The sequence below is a fragment of the Pelophylax lessonae genome (genome assembly GCF_965119305.1).
Source record: "Pelophylax lessonae genome assembly, chromosome: 10".
Taxonomy (NCBI): Eukaryota; Metazoa; Chordata; class Amphibia; order Anura; family Ranidae; genus Pelophylax; species Pelophylax lessonae.
The window spans coordinates 213,107,269-213,128,716 of NC_138777.1; the positions used below are offsets into that span (position 1 = coordinate 213,107,269).

Below are 21,448 nucleotides of genomic sequence, written 5' to 3' on the forward strand. Positions count from 1 at the left end.
ATAGCCTCTGGCTGGTTTTTATTGCCATTGGTGTCCCTGCTAGGGAGATTTAGCCTTACTTCCTGTCAGAACTTTGGAAAGGAAGTGATGGGAAATCTCTTCAATAAGTACACAAAAACATATTCTAGTACAGCGGGGGAGGGTTAAAATGTCTGACAACATTCCAAAAACTGCCTGTGCCTTTCTGTGCACTGCTCCTCCAGTTTTTGGGTTTCACAGGGACAGGAAGTAATGAAAAATCTCCCCAATGGGTTAAACCTGACAGAAATTGTAACTTCATCTACCCTATCCAAAAGCCAAAAAAGTTTGGATGGAGTCAAGGTTTGAAGGAAACCTTTATTCTTACCAATGCTATTTCATTCACTATATTGTCAAAAGTATTGGGACGCCTGCCTTTACACGCACATGAACTTTAATGGCATCCCAGTCTAAGTCCGTAGGGTTCAATATTGAGTTGGCCCAGCCTTTGCAGCTATAACAGCTTCAACTCTTCTGGGAAGGCTGTCCACAAGGTTTAGGAGTGTGTCTATGGAAATGGTTGACCATTTTTCCAGAAGTGCATTTGAGAGGTCAGGCGCTGATGTGGACGAGAAGGCCTGGCTCTCAGTCTCCACTGGAATTCATCCAAAAGGTGTTCTATTGAGTTATTATTATTATTATTATAATTCAGGATTTATATAGTGCCAACTTTTTTTGCAGCGCTTTACAATATAAAATGGAGACCATACAGTTACAAAAAAATTAAATTCAAGAGGATTAAGAGGGCCCTGCTCAGAAGAGCTTACAATCTAATAATGTGTTCAGGATTCTGTGTAGGACAGTCAAGTTCCTCCACCCCAAACTCACTCATCCATGTCTTTATGGACCTTGCTTTGTGCACTGGTCCAAATCATTTGGTGGAGGGGGGATTATGGTGTGGGGGTTGTTTTTGAGGGGTTGGGTTTGGCCCCTTAGTTCCAGTGAAGGGAACTCTTAAGGCGTAAACATACCAAAACATTTTGGACAATTTCATGCTCCCAACTTTGTGGGAACAGTTTGGGGATGGCCCCTTCCTGTTCCAACATTACTGCGTACCAGAGTCCAAGGCAAGGTCCATAAAGACATGGATAAGCGAGTTTGGGGTGGAGGAACTTGACTGGCCTGCACAGAGTCCTGACCTCAACCTGATAGAACACCTTTGGGATGAATTAGAGCGGAGACTGCAAGCCAGGCCTTCTTATTCAACATCAGTGCCTGACTTCACAAATGCGCTTCTGGAAGAATGATCAAACATTCCCATAGACACACTCCTAAACCTTGTGGACAGCCTTCCCAGAAGAGTTGAAGCTGTTATAGCTGCAAAGGGTGGGCCAACTCAATATTGAACCCTACGGACTAAGACTGGGATGCCATTAAAGTTCATTTGCGTGTAAAGGCAGGCGTCCCAATACTTCTGAGAATATAGTGTATTTGTAGATTCTTCCTCTATCACAGCTGTGCATTCCGCATTACTGCTGAACAAGTGCTGAGATTGCACATAGAGAGTCCACTGTGTTTATCATCTCAGTAGAACCTGCCTATGGGTGCCTCACTGCCTCTATGTGTGTATACTGACAAACAAGGCCATCCAAGCACTGATACTATTACTGATAGCAGGGCCGGCACAAGGGGTGGGCAAGAGGAACCACTGCCCTGGGCGCAATAATTTATTGCCGAAATGTGGGCGTCCTTACCCTAACCCTAAGGGAGGGGTTGCGCAGTTTGGCTGGATGGCCTTGTCCCGACACTGACTGATAGCAATGAGATCACATGGCCAAAAACATAGGCATAGATTCGGAGATTCCATATCTGGGTTAAAGCCCGACTGAACTTTCATTTTAAATCAGCGGAATAAATTCCAGGTGCATCATAACAAAAGAAGTGCAAAGTCTTGGAACTTGTTTTCTTTAGAAAGCAGCCACATCCTGAGAAGAAAAGCCTGATCCCTGCCAGCATGATACAGAAAAGGATCCGTGCTGAATATTAGCAGTTGTTTCAATGCAGAGCCTGGTAGACCTTCTGCTGAGTCACAGCAAGAGCCCTCCAATGAGCAAAGTTAGTTTGGTGACTCAGCAAGGAGCATGTTGAACCTCAGCAGAGAGACCACTGATTCCAGAAAGAGCAAGGGTCCCTCTCTGTCTCATGACAGTCAGATACATAGCATTTTTTTTAACTGAATATATCCCTCAGCAAAGGGTTCAATTAAGTTAAATTATCCTATAAATTATATGCTTTCAGCATACCTAAAGCCAAAACCTTTTTGTTTTTCAATGGGGCAGGGAAGAGTTAAAACTAGAATGTAATCTGTTCAGATTTTGCCTTCCTTGTTCCTCCCCCCCCACTTGTAAACATGCTAATTTTTTTTTTTTTAAATAAAAACTATTCAATTTTCATGAAATATCTGATTTTAGACTCAGTCTTGCCATCACTGGGTCTCTTTATATATTTTTTATATTTTTATATTTTGCCTCCTTGGTTCATCTTGCCCCCCCCCCCCCTTGTAAACATGCTAATTATTATTATTATTTTTAGTTAAATAAAACTATTCCATTTTCATTAAATATCTTATTATAGACCCATGCTTGCCATTGCGGAGTCTTTTTATATTTTTTTTATATTTTGCCTCCCTGGTTTCTCCCTCCCCCCCAGTAAACATGCTAATTAAGTTTTATTTTTTGTAAAATAACTCTTCCATTTTCATAAATAGACCCAGTCTTGCCATCACTGGGTCTCTATAAAAATAAATGTATTTTTATATTTTGCTTCCCTAGTTCCTCCCCCCCCCAGTAAACATGATGCTAACTATTTTTTTTTACATACATACATACACTATTATATATGGGAGGAATAGTGCCCCATCATAGTATTAGTGGGAAGAATAATCCCCATTATTAGTATCAGTGGAAGAAATAATGCCTCATCTTTGGTGTCAGTGGGAGGAATAGTGCCCCATCATTGGTGTCAGTGGGTAGAATAGTGCCCCATCATTGGTGTTAGTTGGAGGAATAGTGCCCCATCATTGGTGTTAGTTGGAGGAATAGTGCCCCATCATTGGTGTAAGTGGGAGGAATAGTTCCCCATCATTGGTGTCAGTGGGAGGAATAGTGTCCCATCATTGGTGTCAGTGGGAGGAATAGTGCCCCATCATTGGTGTCAGTGGGTAGAATAGTGCCCCATCATTGGTGTTAGTTGGAGGAATAGTTCCCCATCATTGGTGTCAGTGGGAGGAATAGTGCCCCATCATTGGTGTCAGTGGGAGGAATAGTTCCCCATCATTGGTGTCAGTGGGAGGAATAGCGCCCCATCATTGGTGTCAGTGGGAGGAATAGTGCCCCATCATTGGTGTCAGTGAGAGGAATATTGCCCCATCATTGGTGTCAGTGGGTAGATAAGTGCCCCATCATTGGTGTCAGTGAGAGGAATAGTGCCCCATCATTGGTGTCAGTGGGTAGAATAGTGCCCCATCATTGGTGTTAGTTGGAGGAATAGTGCCCCATCATTGGTGTCAGTGGGAGGAATAGTTCCCCATCATTGATGTCAGTGGGAGGAATAGTGCCCCATCATTGGTATCAGTGGAAGGAATAGTGCCCCATCATTGGTGTCAGTGGGAGGAATAGTGCCCCATCATTGGTGTTAGTTGGAGGAATAGTGCCCCATCATTGGTGTCAGTGGGAGGAATAGTTCCCCATCATTGGTGTCAGTGGGAGGAATAGTGCCCCATCATTGGTATCAGTGGAAGGAATAGTGCCCCATCATTGGTGTCAGTGGGAGGAATAGTGCCCCATCATTGGTGTCAGTGGGAGGAATAGTGCCCCATCATTGGTGTCAGTGGGAGGAATAACCCTTCATCATTGGTGTCAGTGGGAGGAATAGTGCCCCAATTACCCAAGGTAAAGGCAAGCAGAGGCCCATATCCAGCCTGTGGGCCGCAGTTTGGAGACCACAAGGATAGATGATGCTGGACGTCCTTTAGCCATTAAATAAAGTGGTGGTCTCTTTGTGACTTGCTGCAGTTTCTAATGCACATTATGAGAAGCTCACAGTGTGCAGGGAAATCAGAGGAAGCCATTTCAGTCCAGGAGAGGAGCCGCTACAACTGTGCAAGACTGAAGGGAAGGCCGGAGGTCAGATGTAAATTTCCCCAGCGCAGTGAATGAAATGTTTATGCGATAATGAAATCTGTCTCTCCTAAAATAACATCTAAATTTGGAAATCCTCTAAAAAAAAAGTCTTTCATTCTCACTTGTACTGAGAAGCTGCAAATTATTTGGGAAGAAGAGGGCCATGTGTTGGCGCTGGCAGAGGGTCGCTGGGCCCGCCAAGTGCCTTTCACGTACGACAAGTTCAAACGCTTCGCCCACCCCCGGGCCACCTCGGCCTCTCCTAAAATGCTCCCGTTCCCGGAGTCACGTCAGGTCACCTCGGACCAGGAGACGAGGTCCTCAGGCTGTAATTTTGGTGGCAAACATTCTGGCTGCGTCTGCCAGCTCGGCCCCGTCCTGGTACTTTTCCACGCTGCTAGAATGAGCTTCAGTCTCACCCCGCTCATACCTCTGCGGGCAGCGCCGCTACCTGCAATAAACTCCCTCTGCTCTCATTCATCCCTCACCTCATCTGTTCCCGGAGATCCACCAATCAGACGACGGCAGAAGATTTACGTTAGCGCTGAAAGATAGATCCCTATACACTACAGTGATAACTCAGGATGGGGGGGGCACTATATGTGAAACAAAGTAACTCTTTTTTCCTGTATAATATATCTTATATCTGGAGAGCTGTGATGTCACTCCTCTATAATGTATCTTATATCTGAAGAGCGGTGATGTCACTCCTGTATAATATATCTTATATCTGGAGAGCGGTGATGTCACTCCTGTATAATATCTTATATCTGGAGAGCGGTGATATCACTCCTGTATAATATATCTTATATCTGGAGAGTGGTGGTGTCACTCCTGTATAATATATCTTATATCTGGAGAGCGGTGATGTCACTTTTGTATAATATATCTTATATCTGGAGAGCAGTGATGTCACTCCTGAATAATAGATCTTATTTTTGGAGAGCGGTGATGTCACTCCTTTATAAGATCTTATATCTGGAGAGCGGTGATGTCACTTCTGTATAATATATCTTATATCTGGAGAGCGGTGATGTCACTCCTGTATAATATATCTTATATCTGGAGAGCTGTAATGTCACTCCTGCATATCTTATATCTGGAGAGTGGTGATGTCACTCCTGTATAATATATCTTATATCTGGAGAGCGGTGATGTCACTCCTGTATTATATATCTTATATCTGGAGAGCTGTGATGTCACTCCTGTATAATATATCTTATATCTGGAGAGGGGTGATGATACTCCTGTATAATATATATTATATCTAGAGATCGGTGATGTCACTCCTGTATAATATATCTTATATCTGGAGAGAGGTGATGTCACTCCTATATAATATATCCTATATCTGGAGAGCAGTGATGTCACTCCTGTATTATATATCTTATATCTGGAGAGTGGTGATGTCACTCCTATATAATATATCTTATATCTGGAGAGCGGTGATGTCACTGCAGTCCATGAATAGGAGTGTCACCCTTTTTATCCCATGCAATCATGCAGCACAGATGAATGTTTTGGCAGGAATGACAATTCCGTTGTGTGTTTTACCATTTTTCCCGGTTGCCCTTCAGGTTAAGTTTATTTTAGCGGTTGGTAGTTTGGCGCAGAGGCGTTTGATCTTCAGAATTGGAAGTGAAATGAGATTATATCGATTTGTTCTGCTTCATGCACTTTACGAGAAAGTTGACATTTTTAATCATTCGGCCGCCATGATTTAATTATTCACATGAGTGGCATGCTGGGCACACGTGGTGTCAGATTTAAAGGTACAGTCCAGCCAAACATGAGAAATGCTGCACATAAGTGACTGAGAGGCAGCCTACCTGCCAAACTCCTACATCTCTGTGGATGCTGCCATCTATATTTTCTGAGTTTTCTAAGCCAGGAAAATGCAAGGCAGAGGGGCCCCGGTCCTAGCTGCACCCTCTGTAGTTCCTAGGGAGTGAGGTTGCACATTACAAAGTCATGTGACTAGAGGTAGCAGTAATGTCTAGGAAGGAACACTGAGAATAGTCTACTAAATCTGGTTGCAAGTGATTATATAAAAATCTGAATTGCACAGCTACAATAAATCGAAATACTCTCAGAAGTCTAGGTGGGATGAAGTCAGTGCAGAGCTTGTCAACGAACGTAGTATGCAATGTTGCATAGCAAGGCTTTTCAGTCAGTGTTGCAAAGAGGATATGATCAGTACAGAGCAAGTATGAAGACAATGCTGAACTTATCCATCAGGAATCATGAGGTCAGTGCAGAGCTCATGACTCAGTGTAACAAGTAGGATCAGATCAGTGCAGAGCTTGTCAGTCAGTGTAATGAGGAGCATGAGGTTAGTGCTAAGCTTGTCCATCAGTATAGTAGGAAACATGAGGCCAGTACAGAGCTTATCAATCAGTGTAGCAGGGTGGATCAGAGCAGTGCAAAGCTTGTCAGTCAGTATAGTAAGGAATAGAAGTTCAGTGCAAAGCTCATCAGTGTACAGTAGAAGAATCAGGTCAGTGCAAAGCTCATCAATCAGTGTACAGTAGAAGAATCAGGTCAGTGCAGAGCTTGTCAACCAGTGTAGCAGTGAGTATGAGAATAATGCTGAACTTGATCATCAGAATATCAGGAATTATGAAATCAGTGTAGAGCTTATTAATCAGTGCAGAGCTTGTCAGTCAGTGTAGTAGAGAGCATGAGGTTAGTGCTAAGCTTGTCCATCAGTATGGTAAGGAATATGAGGCCAGTGCAGAGCTTATCACTCAGTGTAGCAGGGTGGATCAGAGCAGTGCAAAGCTTGTCAGTCAGTATAGTAAGGAATATGAGTTCAGTGCAAAGCTCATCGATCAGTGTACAGTAGAATAATCAGGTCAGTGCAGAGCTTGTCAACCAGTGAAGCAGTGAGTATGAGAATAATGCTAAATTTGATCATCAGAATATCAGGAATCATGAAATCTGTGTAGAGCTTATTAATCAGTGCAGAGCTTGTCAGTCAGTGTAGTAGAGAGCATGAGGTTAGTGCTAATCTTGTCCATCAGTATGGAGGTCAGTGCAGAGCTCATCACTTAGTGTATCAGGGAATATCAGAACAGTGCAGAGTTGGTCAGTGAGTGTAGTCAGGGCTGCTGATAGAAAAATTGCGGCACCCTGACAGCTACCCCCCCCCCCCCCCCCCAAGAAAATATTAAAGCTATTTTTTTATAAAAATACAAAAAAATCATTATTAGCAGGCACAAATACAACATAACTCACAGAATTCCTGCTAAACCTAAAAGATGAAACTGAGTTGATAAATAAATCTCTGTGTGTGGGGGAGGTGTTGGGGCTCATGCACATGGGTGCTCTAGTCTGTACAGTGTGAATCAGTGGTTCATTTATGTGGCTTGAGCCACCTGGATCTGTAGGAACACAGCTGCAGGTCCTAATCTGACAGGCGTGGGGATGCAGGTGTATGACCCGAACACTGACAGTGTGCATTTGGGGACCGCTCACCTGCACACCTGTCCAATTAGGGCCTGCGGCTGTGTTCATACAGGAGCTGCATCCCCATAGAATGACAGATGGCTGCAGCCCAAACCCCTCCTTAACACATCCAGAGTTATATTTTTCTAACCTAAAAAATAGATCTCTCCAGAAGTGTGCTGTCACTACTAAGAGGGATTCCATCTTCATCTGGTCTTCTCTCTGGTTTCTTGGGCTCCAGTCTTTTAGCCAAACTATTATGATGTAACCCACATGCAGGGCCGTCTTTAATATTGATTGGACCCTGGGCAAATATTTTCTTGGGCCCACCCAAATCCACTTATCAACTATTTGCAGGCAGTGCGGGCTCAAGGGGCAGCTGCTTTGGGCCCCACAACAATGACTGGACCCAGGGCAGCCGCCCCTTTTGCCCTGTGTTAAAGACAGCCCTGCCCACATGCATGTGCGCGGGTGTCATGGTCAGTGGCGTAGCATGGGGGGTGCTGGGGGGGCCAGCCGCACCGGGCGCAAACTCTGGGGGGGGGGGGGGGGGCGCAGTGTCATGCTGCCATTTAGGAGCCTGCTCAGCCATCCTTAGTGTAGGAATCAGGTAGGTCTCTGTAGTGGTCAGTGTAATTGTCAGGTAGGTTTGTGTAGTGGTCAGGTAGGTCAGTGTAGGAATCAGGTAGGTCTGTGTATTGCTCAGGTAGGTCTGTGTAGTGCTCAGGTACGTCAGTGTAGGTGTCAGTATAGAAATTAGGTAGGTCAGTGTAGTGATCAGGTTGGTTAGTGCAGGAATAAGGTAGGTCAGTGTAGGTGTCTGTGTAGTGGTCAGATAGGTCAGTGTAGGAATAAGGTAGGTCTGTTTAGTGATCAGTTAGGTCAGTGTAGGTGTCAGTGTTGTGGTCTAGTAAATTTGTGTAGGGGGCGCAAATTACTTACCTTGCCCCAGGCGCTGACAACCCACGCTATGCCACTGGTCATGGTCACAGCACAGCTCTCTCAATGGATGGCATGTCATCCATTGAGAGCGCAGTGCACATGCGCTGTTGCTATCACCGGCTGCTACGTTTAGGAGATATTCACTGTACCTACAGGTAAGCCCTATTATAGGCTTACCTGTAGATACAAGATAAACAATAGAGTTTACTACTGCCAGATCAGTTAGTAAATGGTTAAATAGAAGGAGTTGATACATAGATGCAGAGGGAACTGACAGTATAGGGGAGAAGAAGCAAAGCTGCATAGGTCACGAAGCAGTCTGGGGAAGAGGAGTGGGAAGCCCAGCTACATAAAGCACATTGAACTGCACTGGGACAAGATAACAGGCAGCTATAGAACCACTGAAACAGTAAATTCTTCACCCCATGGTAATGCAGCTGATCAGCTGTGACTGTGTCAGGAAGACAGAGCAATGGGGGGAGAGAGATGAAAAAAAAACAGGCTGGGACAAGGAATATAGGAATAACTGCAGGGAGAGAAACAAAGTTACAGAAATAACAAACTCAGGAGCAGAGCTAACATTAGAGCCAGCGCTGAGAGGGTGGGGGGCACACAGGGAGGGGGATTAGTGGGGGACAACAGTCTCTTTCTCAGCAGATAAAAGCTGGCAGCAGGGAGAGGGGGAGAGAGCAGCTTTCATCTGCTGCAGGAAGAGAGACACAATTGTTGTCTGTCACTAATCCCCCTCCCCCTGTGTGCTTGGGCCCCCTACAAGAGGACCAGTGGTCCCCCCCTACCAGCGGCCCTGAGTGTAGTAGGCAGTATGATGTTAATGCTAAGCTTGTCCATCAGTATAGTAGGAAACATGAGGTAAGTACAGAGCTCATCACTCAATGTAGCAGGGAGGAGAAAAAAAGAAGTGCAAAGCTTGTCAGTCAGTATTGTAGGGAATATGAAATCAGTGCAAAGCTCATCAATCAGTGTACAGTAGAAGAATCAGGTCAGTGCAGAGCTTGTCAATCAGTGTAGCAGTGAGTATGAGAATAATGCTGAAGTTGTCCATCAGAATATCAGGAATCATGAGATCAGTGTAGAGCTCATTAATCAGTGCAGCATGGTGGATAAGATTCAGTGCAGAGCTTGTCAGTGAGTGTGATAGGGAGTATGAGGTTCGTGCTAAGCTTGTCCATCAGTATAGTAAGGAATATGAGGTCAGTACAGAGCTCATCACTCAGTGTAGCAGGGAGGGTCAAATCAGTGCAGAGCTCATCCATCAGTGTAGCAGGGGTATTAGATCAGTGCAGAGCTTGTCAACCAGTATATCAAACACATTTCAGGGAGAAGAGCTTTTTAGGAGGTTTGTTTAATGTAAATCAAACCAATTCAATGCACTAAAAAGCACTTTTCAAAATGCTGATATATAGCTGGCAGAATGATTAGATCAACACAAAATAATTTACAGAAAAGGAGGATATTAGGGACTGATTTAGATGTCATTCATGATTGACCAAAAAATGGTTTAACCTTTATACAGTGCCTTGCAAAAGTATTCGGCCCCCTTGAACTTTGCGACCTTTTGCCACATTTCAGGCTTCAAACATAAAGATATAAAACTGTAATTTTTTGTGAAGAATCAACAACAAGTGGGGCACAATCATGAAGTGGAACAAAATTTATTGGATATTTCAAACTTTGTTAAATAAAAAACTGAAAAATTGGGCATGCAAAATTATTCAGCCCCTTTACTTTCAGTGCAGCAAACTCTCTCCAGAAGTTCAGTGAGGATCTCTGAATGATCCAATGTTGACCTAAATGACTAATGATAATAAATAGAATCCACCTGTGTGCAATCAAGTCTCCATATAAATGCACCTGCACTGTGATAGTCTCAGAGGTCCGTTTAAAGCGCAGAGAGCATCATGAAGAACAAGGAACACACCAGGCAGGTCCGAGATACTGTTGTGGAGAAGTTTAAAGCCGGATTTGGATACAAAAAGATTTCCCAAGCTTTAAACATTCCAAGGAGCACTGTGCAAGCGATAATATTGAAGTGGAAGGAGTATCAGACCACTGCAAATCTACGAAGACCTGGCCGTCCCTCTAAACTTTCAGCTCATACAAGGAGAAGACTGATCAGAGATGCAGCCAAGAGGCTCATGATCACTCTGGATGAACTGCAGAGATCTACAGCTGAGGTGGGAGACTCTGTCCATAGGACAACAATCAGTCATATACTGCACAAATCTGGTCTTTATGGAAGAGTGGCAAGAAGAAAGACATTTCTTAAAGATATCCATAAAAAGTGTTGTTTAAAGTTTGCCACAAGCCACCTGGGAGACACCAAACATGTGGAAGAAGGTGCTCTGGTCAGATGAAACCAAAATCAAACTTTTTGGCAACAATGCAAAACGTTATGTTTTTTTTTTTTTTACAAATCAGTGAGTTTATTGGAAAAAAAAAAGAAAAAAAAAAAATGAAAACAAGTTTTACAACAATAAACATAGAAATTCAACAGATGTCATCAAGGACCATGCATGTAGGTACAGTTTAAGCAAGGCACTTCAGTTGGGCACAGTGGTTAACATTACTTGCACAGAGCACACATAGAGTAGAATTTGCTACTTGCGGGGGTCACAGTCATGGGCAGGAGGCGTCTCAGCTCCCCGTGTCCGGGCTCTGGACCCACCTATCCCATATCTTAGTGAATTTGGCTGGATTTCCCCTGTTCTTATACATGAGTTTATGGTACGGTAGGACCACATTGACTTCAGCCTTCCAGGCACCGAAAGTGGGCGGGGAATCTCGCATCCACCTTCGGGCGATCAGCTTTCGAGCTATGAACAATGTGGTCTGGAGAAAAATAAGTTTGCTTTTGTCCATATCCTCATCTGGGTATATACCCAGCAGGCACTGTTTGGGGACCAGCTGTACCGGGGAGCCCATCTTGTCGTGAAGGAAAGTGACGATTTGTTTCCAGTACCCCTGGAGCTGAGGACAACTCCAGAGGAGGTGGAAAAAGGTGCCCACAGCCAACCGGCACATTGGGCAACTGGGTGACACTTCAGGCCTGTAGCTCTGGAGGCCGATGGGGGTTAGATATGCCCGGTGGAGAATGAAAAGTTGGGTGAGTCGATCCGACAGTCTGGGGGACACAGTTTTGCACGACCCCAGAGCATCATCCCATTCATCATCTTCTATAGTCCCTATATCTGCCTCCCAGGGGGTTTTAGCTGCATAGGCGAGCGCCGTGGAACTAGGAGTGTGGAGTTCTGCGTATAAGATGGAAATCAAGTGGTGGGGGTCGGTACTCTTAAGGAATTCTAACATAGAGGGGGTCTCCAGAGGGTGGGGAGGGGTCGGGAATTGGGCCCTAAACGCATGTCTAAGCTGGCAGTATCGGAAAAGCATGGAGGCTGGGAGGTCAAAGGTGGAGCTCAGGTCAGCGAATGTGCGTAGGGTCGTCCCATGCAGCAAGTGCGAGAGGGAGTGAATCCCTTTACTACACCAGAGCTCAGGGTCCGGCACAGACACGAACTCCGCCAGAGTCGCATTGTGCCAGAGGGGGGTATGAGTGTGTAGGGCTGGGTACTGCATCTTAGTCATAACCACCTCCCAGACCCTGCCATAATGATACAGCAAGGAGTCCGTCTCACCTGCAATCTCGGATCCCCTCACCCCCCGAAGAATAACAGTCAGTGGCTCGTCAGTCATCTGGGACCACCTGGGGCACAGGAGCTGCAGAAAACGTGTCCTGTCAGTTTTGTCTATGTGAAACAGGTGGGACAATTGGGCGGCTAGGTAGTAGAGGTTGAAATCCGGCAGGGCCACGCCACCCAGATTTGAGGGATTTTTAAGTTTGCGCCAGGCAAGCTTGTGCCTGCTCTGGCCCCATACAAAAGCTTTAAGAAGGGATTCCATTTGTTTGAAATATTTTAACGGCAGGTATATCGGGGAATGCCAGAGAATATAGAGTATTTTCGGGAGCAGGACCATTTTTACAAGATTCACCCTCCCCATAACACCTAGGGGGAGCCTTGCCCATATTTGGGTTTGCAAAACGTTATGTTTGGCGTAAAAGCAACACAGCTCATCACCCTGAACACACCATCCCCACTGTCAAACATGGTGGTGGCAGCATCATGGTTTGGGCCTGCTTTTCTTCAGCAGGGACAGGGAAGATGGTTAAAATTGATGGGAAGATGGATGGAGCCAAATACAGGACCATTCTGGAAGAAAACCTGATGGAGTCTGCAAAAGACCTGAGACTGGGACGGAGATTTGTCTTCCAACAAGACAATGATCCAAAACATAAAGCAAAATATACAATGGAATGGTTCACAAATAAACATATCCAGGTGTTAGAATGGCCAAGTCAAAGTCCAGACCTGAATCCAATCGAGAGTCTGTGGAAAGAACTGAAAACTGCTGTTCACAAACACTCTCCATCCAACCTCACTGAGCTCGAGCTGTTTTGCAAGGAGGAATGGGCAAAAATTTCAGTCTCTCAATGTGCAAAACTGATAGAGACATACCCCAAGCGACTTACAGCTGTAATCGCAGCAAAAAGGTGGCGCTACAAAGTATTAACTTAAGGGGGCTGAATAATTTTGCACGCCCAATTTTTCCGTTTTTTATTTGTTAAAAAAGTTTGAAATATCCAATAAATTTCGTTCCACTTCATGATTGTGTCCCACTTGTTGTTGATTCTTCACAAAAAATTACAGTTTTATATCTTTATGTTTGAAGCCTGAAATGTGGCAAAAGGTCGCAAAGTTCAAGGGGGCCGAATACTTTCGCAATGCACTGTATATACTCCCAGTTTAATAGATTAAACCTCTCCATATTTACCCAAGAATGTTACTAATAGTTTATTACACAGCCCAACTTGTTACTTGTATTTTGTGGCTCATTAATAGTCAAAGGATCCTCCCCTTCCTAAATTTGTTCTTCTTAACTTTCTGCTTAAAGAAAAGCTTCTGTTTCCCCCACAAGAAAAGTGCATTCAGCAGAAGACAAATATAAAATGCTGCCGGCTCTAATGGCTACGAGCAAACAGTATGTCATCTCTGAGCTTTCATATCCCGCGCCAAGCCAAATACTCTGCTCAGCTGTCTTTTCTGGGCCCAAGAGCCCTCGCTCAGGATTTTGGCCCCGCTCCGGGCTCTGCTGGGACCTCGGTTTCCAGAATAGATCCTGTTCAGTGTCACACAGAAGAGCCTCTTTTCAGCAGATTCGGCTAAACAGGAGCTAAACATCTGCGTTCCTGGGCCCAAGGAGAACCATCTGGATGCTGATCTGTCAAAAAGTCTTGCTTTCTTTAGAAAGGAAGACTTATGGCTAAGATGCGGAGGAAGATATCTGTGCAGCTTCAGCTGATTCTGGAACTACAGTTCATTTTACACTTTCCGGAATATTTAAAGAATATTTTCTAAAGGAGCCCTTTAGAGTTGAGTTGATGTCCCACAGGTCATGAAGTCTGTAGACTCCAGAAAGAGATTTTTGACTCGTTTGTTGTCAAAAGCCTACAAATGCTTTCCTTTTAATTTTGAATGGGATAGGGAAGGGTTAGGATCTCTGTCGTTTTTTATTTTCTGTTTGTTTCCAAAGATTTTACTTTAATTCCTAATGGTTGGGACCAAGACTGGACATGAAAGGAAATGTCCAACAACACAAACAGCAATAAAGGCCTGGTAGAGGTTCCAGGCATTTCATCCTCTACCCAACACCTAAAAAATACATTTTGTTGTGAAGTCTACTTTAAAGCAAAACCCAAAATTTGTTAAGAAAAAACAAGCCCCAAGAGTAAATTAAATACATTGTACCCATTATAAAAAAAAAATTGTTACCATAATTTTGTCCATCAGACAAATATTTAGCCAAAACAACCTGGACCATACATAGGAGGCGAGTCCAGAACTTCGATTTACGTTTCCGTTCTCATTTTCTCTTGTGTTTCCCAATTTAATATTCTCTTTAACTCTTTTTTTTAACTGCTACATATGTTATACTCCATCTGCCATGATAAGGAGAGGTGGAGGTCAAGTAAAGATGACTCAAGTACAAGGTTTGCATTTTCAAAAGTTCCAAAACAAACCATTTTTGAAAAGTGCTAAACCAAATTTTTAGCCCCTAAAAAATGACTTCCGGGTTTCCAACCATCCAAAATGTGTACAGGTGGTTTGATCAGACATTTTAGTATCTAAGAAGACACAAACAGTGGAGGTTCCCTCATCTTCAAAAAATGAAAATATTTTTACAGAGTTAAGTTGGCCTACATTGTTGCTCTAGCCAATTTAGGACGCACCTAACATGGACTTTTGGCGCTTTTCCACTGCATGGAACCGAACGGTTCGGCTCGCTTTTGTGCTTTTCCACTGCTGGTACCGGTGTAGGAACGGTTCGGTACGGTACGGCGGCGCTTTTCCACTGCATGGAACCGAACGGTACGGCTCTCAAAAACAGTACCACCTCGATTGTGGTTCCAAGAGGTACCATACCCGGTTCGACATGGACTTTTGGCGCTTTTTCACTGCATGGAACCGAACGGTTCGGCTCGCTTTTGTGCTTTTCCACTGCTGGTACCGGTGTAGGAACGGTTCGGTACGGTACGGCGGCGCTTTTCCACTGCATGGAACCGAACGGTACGGCTCTCAAAAACAGTACCACCTCGATTGTGGTTCCAAGAGGTACCATACCCGGAACCATATCCCACAATCCTTTGCATGCAGTCACTACTAGCCACTGATTGGTCAGAGAATAGTTGTTATCCCACCCACTTAACTTTAGTACTACTTTAGTGGAAAAGCAAACCGTACCGTACCGTACCGTACTGAACCGTTCCAACACCGTACCATGCGGTACCAGCAGTGGAAAAGCAAACCGGGCCAAGCAGAGCCGAGTAGAGCCAAGCCGGTACTTGCAGTGGAATAGTGCCATTTGTCAGATGGTTGTCACTTCAAACAAGGACAAATTTCAACAAAATCCAACTTGCACATGAAGCTAAGCAAAATATTCCTAAAACCTCAACACCAAATAATGGCTTGGTCAATTAAATAAGTCAAACTCCAAATAAGCAAAATATGGAATTATTTTCAAATACAGATGAAATTCATACACATTGTATCACAATTGACCTACTATAACAACGCCACTGGATTCAGCAAGCTCAACCATACAGCTATGTCTATAGCCATTCAAGTTTATGAATATTAATCACATCTGACAACTTACCATGAACTCCATGTTAGAGGATGATGGATGAACCTGCCCTCGTAGCTTGTTGTGCAGTTGTAGGATCTCTTCTTTATCCGACCTGGAGATGGCCCTTTTGCTCCGCGAATGGGGACTGTCGCTGTTACTGTATTTGCTCAAAAAGTTCTCCATAAAAGTGTTGTTGGGCAGGAATAGGCCATGGCACTGATCCACAAGGAGAAGAATGCTCAGCGGCAAGAACCATGAGTGAGATAAGCTCATGTTTGGAAAATTTGATGCTTGAGGTGCACTGGGGTGATATACTCTGTTCAATTCTAAAAGAAGAAAAAGAAGATATTGAAATTAGTATAGGAATTGTGGATCAAGTCAACAACAGCTCTGGAAAACCAGAAAAAAGAACAGGTGAAATATACTGTATACTGTATGTGAGATCAACGTTACTTGTCAAAGAGTATGTAAATAAATGTGGATACTCCTTATGCCCCGCTCCCCCCGCCCCAACTGCTTCTGTTCTATAAGAATGCTAAGATTAAAGCCTAGTACACATGCTCAGAATATCGTACAAAAATAACACTTTATGATAATCTGATCATTAGTACACAGCTTTCGTCCGAAATTATCCGAAGGGACAAGCATGAAAATTTTTCTCATAAGATACCAGATTGTATGATTTTCCTTTAAATAGTACAGTTTTTCGTCCGAAAATATAATACAAATACGTTACATCACTTCTGAAATTTTATTCTGTTGTACGAGAATCCTTGTACTTTAGTAACCTCTTCATTTTCGATATGAGATTACCATGCAAATCCATTCGTCCGATAATCTCACTGTGTGTACTAGGTTTATGGAGGGTAAAATTACTTTCAGAGCCTTCAGTTCCTTCGGAAGTATGTACCATTGCCCTGCCCCCTGCTGGCTCTGAACCACTAGTGAGCACCATCAACTTTTCCTTACCCTGAACTCCCTTCCTCATTTAAGCTCACCTATGTAACTTCCCTTCTGAGCAGTCATTGCCACATAGACCTCCTGCTGCCACGTCAAGTCTGATTTCAACTTTCAGCCTTTGCTTGGCAACACAACAGCAACTAAACTGAACAAAGATATGACAGTAGTCTCTAACAATGGCGTCTCATCCCCATTGTAATTTGGCTCTGGGCTCATCAACAAATCCCAAATCCAGAGACGTAAAATCCAATGCACATCCCCCCCTATAAGGGAAGAAGCCACTCAGGTTTAGTATGATTAATGCATTTCATGGGAAGTCTCCCAAGGCTCTGATAAAGAGGGGATTCACCTTGAAACATGTCAGCTATACTAAACCTGAGTGGCTTCTTTCCAACTAAGAGAGTATGTGCATTGGATCTCACGTCTCTGGATTTGTTGATGAGTTTACATACACTTGTGAGTATAACAATTTTCTTTATTTCATTAATAAATGATCTACAAAGACAATGCAGTAGGATGGTGCGCCCCCTCTCTTTGTTTTCTAGTTTCTTTTGTTATCGGGCTTCCCTAGTCCCAGGAGGGCAGCAAACCATGGTGGCTTAACGTATCTCTGGAGTGGAACGGCGAGGGTCCATTGGTCTCTGAACGCCACACTAGAGTGCAGGAGGTTCATATTTTTGCTCTGGGCCTGTAGAGATTCCTGGTGCAGCAGGACAAGGTGGTAAGCATGATGGAGAAGGTCCTTAGTCCTTAGGACTAAGGAATTTTCTGAAGGGTTAAGTTAGTGTTAGGGGATAAAGGTTGGATGTCAGGGTTAAGGTTTACAGGGTAGTTGAAGAGGAGCTCCAGTTTTCCCCCATAAAGTTAACAAATACTGTAGCTGCTGACTTTTATTTTAAGGAGACTTACCTGTCCAGGGATCCAGCGATGTCCTCACCTGAGCCCATTCTTCAATCGGCTTTGGGTGCAGGCACTGGCATCTTAGGTAAGGGAAGCAGACAGTGAAGCCTTCCGGACGGTTTCCTACTATGGCGCTTTGTAAATAGTCCCGCAGCCTCTTGGGACACATCATGGGTCCCAGAAGGCTGCTGGGGGAAGAAGGGGGGGGGATTTCCCCACAGATCGGGGCGGCAATCTGAGCAGAAGTGGGAACGGGGACCTGTCAAAACCAGGTACCCACCCCCTTCCCAAAAAGTGCCAAATGTGGAGGGGGGGATGTAAACAAGCGGATCTTCCCCTTTAAGTGTTGGGGAGGGGGATTAGGCTAAGGTTACACTTTAGTTTTTTCAGGTTAACCGCTTGCCGACCGCCGCACGGTCAGCCCCTCACAGGCAAAGCGACGTACTGTAGTACTACGTCGCTAGCCTGTGAGGCTCTAGGGAGCGAGCGCTGCCGGAGGCGCGCTCCCGTGCGGTCACGGACCCCCCCCCCGCGCGTGTGCCCGGCGAACCCGATGTCCGCCAGGCACTCGCGATCGTCCGTTACACCGGAAGAAAGGCAGGCGGCTAATGTAAACAAAGCCGCCTGTCATTCTTCCCTGTGTAAGAATGGAGATCATACGGTTCTACTATGTAGGACCGTTGATCTCTGTTCTTACACTAGTAGCCACAGCCAATCACAGTTAGAAACACGCCCCTAGGGACACACTTAACGCCTCCCTCTCCAATAAAGTTAACTCCTTCACTGCCAGTGTAATTTTTACAGTAACAGTGCATATGTATAGCACTGATTACTGTAGTAATGTCACTGGTAACCTCAAAAGTGTCAAAAATGTCAGTCAAGGGTCCGATCTGTCCGCCGCAATGTCGCAGTCCCGCAAAAAAAATCGCAGATCGCCGCCATTACTCGTTAAAAAAAAAAACAACAAAAATGACAAAAATCTTTCCCTTAGTTAGTAAACGCAATAACTTTTGCGCAAACCAATCAAAATACGCTTTTTGTGATTTTTTTTTACCAAACATAGGTAGCATAAAACAAATTGGCCTAAAATGTTAAAAAATTTTGATTTTTACATTTTTTGGGGGAATTTCATATAAAAAAATGTGAAAAATATTGTTATTTTTGCAAAATTTATGCTATTTTTTTGTTTCTAGCGCATGATCAAAAAATCGCACTGGTGATCAAATACCACCAAAAGAAAGCTCTGTTTGTGGGAAAAAAAGAACGTCAAATTCGTTTAGGTACAGTGTCGCACAACCGCGCAATTGTCCGTTAAAGTCACGCAGTGCCTAATCGCAAAATAGGCCCTGCTCAGGAAGGGGGTAAAATCTTCCGGGGCTTAAGTGGTTAAGTGTTAGGGTCCGGTTACAGTTTACTATTAAGGTTTAATTTATGGGTTATAGGTTAGGTGTTGAAGGGAGGGGATTACGTGTTAAAGACTCATGGTAAGGCATGGTTTCATGTTAGAATTGGGGGGATTATATATTCCCCCTCCCTTTAGATTGTGAGATTCATGAGCAGGGCCCTCCTTTTCCTTTTCCTCCTTTTCCTTCTATACTGAACTGTATTGTATTTCTACCGTTCCCCCTCTACATTGTAAAGCGATGCGCAAACTGTTGGCGCTATATACTGTAAATCCTGTATAATAATAATAATATAATAATATATGAAGGGACCAGTTAAATTTCAAGTGTTGGGAAAGATCAAATGTTAAGGGCTTGATTCAAAGGTTTAGGAGTAGGACCCTTTTTATTTGCAATTTATCGATAAACCAAAACAAGTCAGATGTATTAAATGGCGAAGGAAGAAATACTTTTCTAAACTACGATAGCTGTAAAACGAATAGTTGTGAACGGGGAAGAGAGACACTTGATACGGCGCCCGTGGAAAGTGAGGATATATCTGGTGGAAACCTCCTACAACACACCAGAGATGTGCGGGCGGCAGCAGGTTTAGCTGTCGGTGTCAGGATACAGGAAATCTGAGCGGAGAGGCGGTACGTGGTGTACGCCGGTTGATCTGGCCTCTCAGAGGTTTATGTAACAGATCAGAGTTACATGAAGAAGAAATGACTTTCTGTGGATCTCCAAACCGCAGATGACGCACAGCGAGATGTTCCAACCAGAAGCTTTGATACATAGACAAACACTGGCCAAATATTTACAGAATTACTCACTGCTGCCCTGAGAGAGAATTACTCCGCTGCTTGGTACGATAGATAGAGATAGATAGATAGATAGATAGATAGATAGATAGATAGATAGATAGATAGATAGATAGATAGATAGATAGATAGATAGATAGATAGATAGATAGATAGATAGATAGATAGATAGATAGATAGATAGATAGATAGATAGATAGATAGATAGATAGATAGATAGATAGATAGATAGATAGATAGATACTTGACCTCCAGATTTACCCCCCTTCAGGACCAGGTCATTTTTTTTCTATACAGCACTGCATTAATTTAACTGACAATTGCACAGTCATGCAACACTGTACATAAATTAAATTTGTCATTTTTTTTCAAATAAGTAGAGTTTTCTTTTGGCAGTATTTGACCACCTCTGCGTTTTTTATTTTTTTGCGCCATAAGTAAAAAAGGACAATTTTGAGAAAAAAAAAACTAATATTGTTTTATTTCTGCTATAAAACATATCCAATAAAAAAAAAAAAAATCACATTTCTTCATAAGTTTAGGCCAATATGTATTCTGCTACATATTTTTGGTTAAAAAAAAATCCCAATAAGCGTATACTGATGGGTTTGTGCAAATCAAAGGAATAAATCAATGATCAAAGGGATAAATGTGTGTCTAACCAGCAGGGGCAGACTGGCAACTTTCGGCCCAGGGGGCAAGTAAAAACCAGAAGTGCAGCGACTCGGCCCCCCCTCCCACTCTCCCTCTTCCCCACCTCCTCCTGACTCCCATTCCAGTCTGAAGCTTTGTTCCAGGTACTCTCTACCCACTGGTCGAATCCTGGTTCCCAACCTGGTCAGCAGGGGGCAGTTGGGGGGAGCTGGGACAGTTCAGTTGGGGCTGCCTGGTGAAGGAGAGTCTCCAGTGGGGCATGGAACCGGCCTCTGCTCAGACTCAGTTTACACCATCCATGCTAGGGGGGATGCCTGCACTCTGTCCTTGTCTTCATCCCACACTCAGTAGTTCAGCAGTGGGGACTTTTTACTTCTCTTCACCAGGAATCCTTTAGGCATGTCTGTGGCAGAAGCGGTGCAGCCTTTTTTTGGAGCCTCAGAGCAGCCCGGGGGGCAATTGCCCCCCTGTACCCTGGCCCAGTCCTCCCCTGCTAACCAGTGTTTTTGTGTACGTGTGCTGCTTTTAATAAGGGATGTGCTGGATTTTATTCCATGCTTTGCAGGGAAACAAAATCCAGCTCATCCCCACTGACAAGACAGAGCTCTGTATTGGTTACATACTGTATGCAGAGCTCCATCCTGTGTCTCTCCTCGCCAATCTGCAGGTGCTGGTGAATGTCCATTGGCCAGCACCCACTGATCGCCTTGTGCTGTGACTAATCACAGCAGAAGAGGTGCGCCAGCGGCGTGCGTGCGTGCCCCCTATGCGGAAGTGCAGAATCACGTATATAGAGTATACGTGATTCTGCACAGAACAGCTGCCCTGTAGCAGTAAATTTGCTATAGGGCGGTCAGTAAGTGGTCTTAAAGAGACAGATGTAGTTATTTCCCCCACAAGATAATATGTGGGCAGGAATGTCCTTCTTCTATCCATAAACATTATTATCTGATATGTGTATGTATGGTTACAGAAATATCTTTTTGTGGAAAGAAGGTCTCAC

At 44.1% G+C, this 21,448-nt stretch overlaps 1 protein-coding gene across 1 annotated transcript in view; it reads right to left on the reverse strand.

The window, feature by feature from the left end:
* CRISPLD2 (cysteine rich secretory protein LCCL domain containing 2) overlaps positions 1–21,448 on the reverse strand; it is a 75,221-nt gene that overhangs the window by 39,663 nt on the left and 14,110 nt on the right. Inside the window, exon 2 of the mRNA XM_082270415.1 lies at positions 15,759–16,054. Within this exon, the coding sequence (XP_082126541.1) occupies positions 15,759–16,001 (243 nt within the window). The 5' untranslated portion in view covers positions 16,002–16,054. The remainder of the gene's footprint in view (positions 1–15,758; positions 16,055–21,448) is intronic.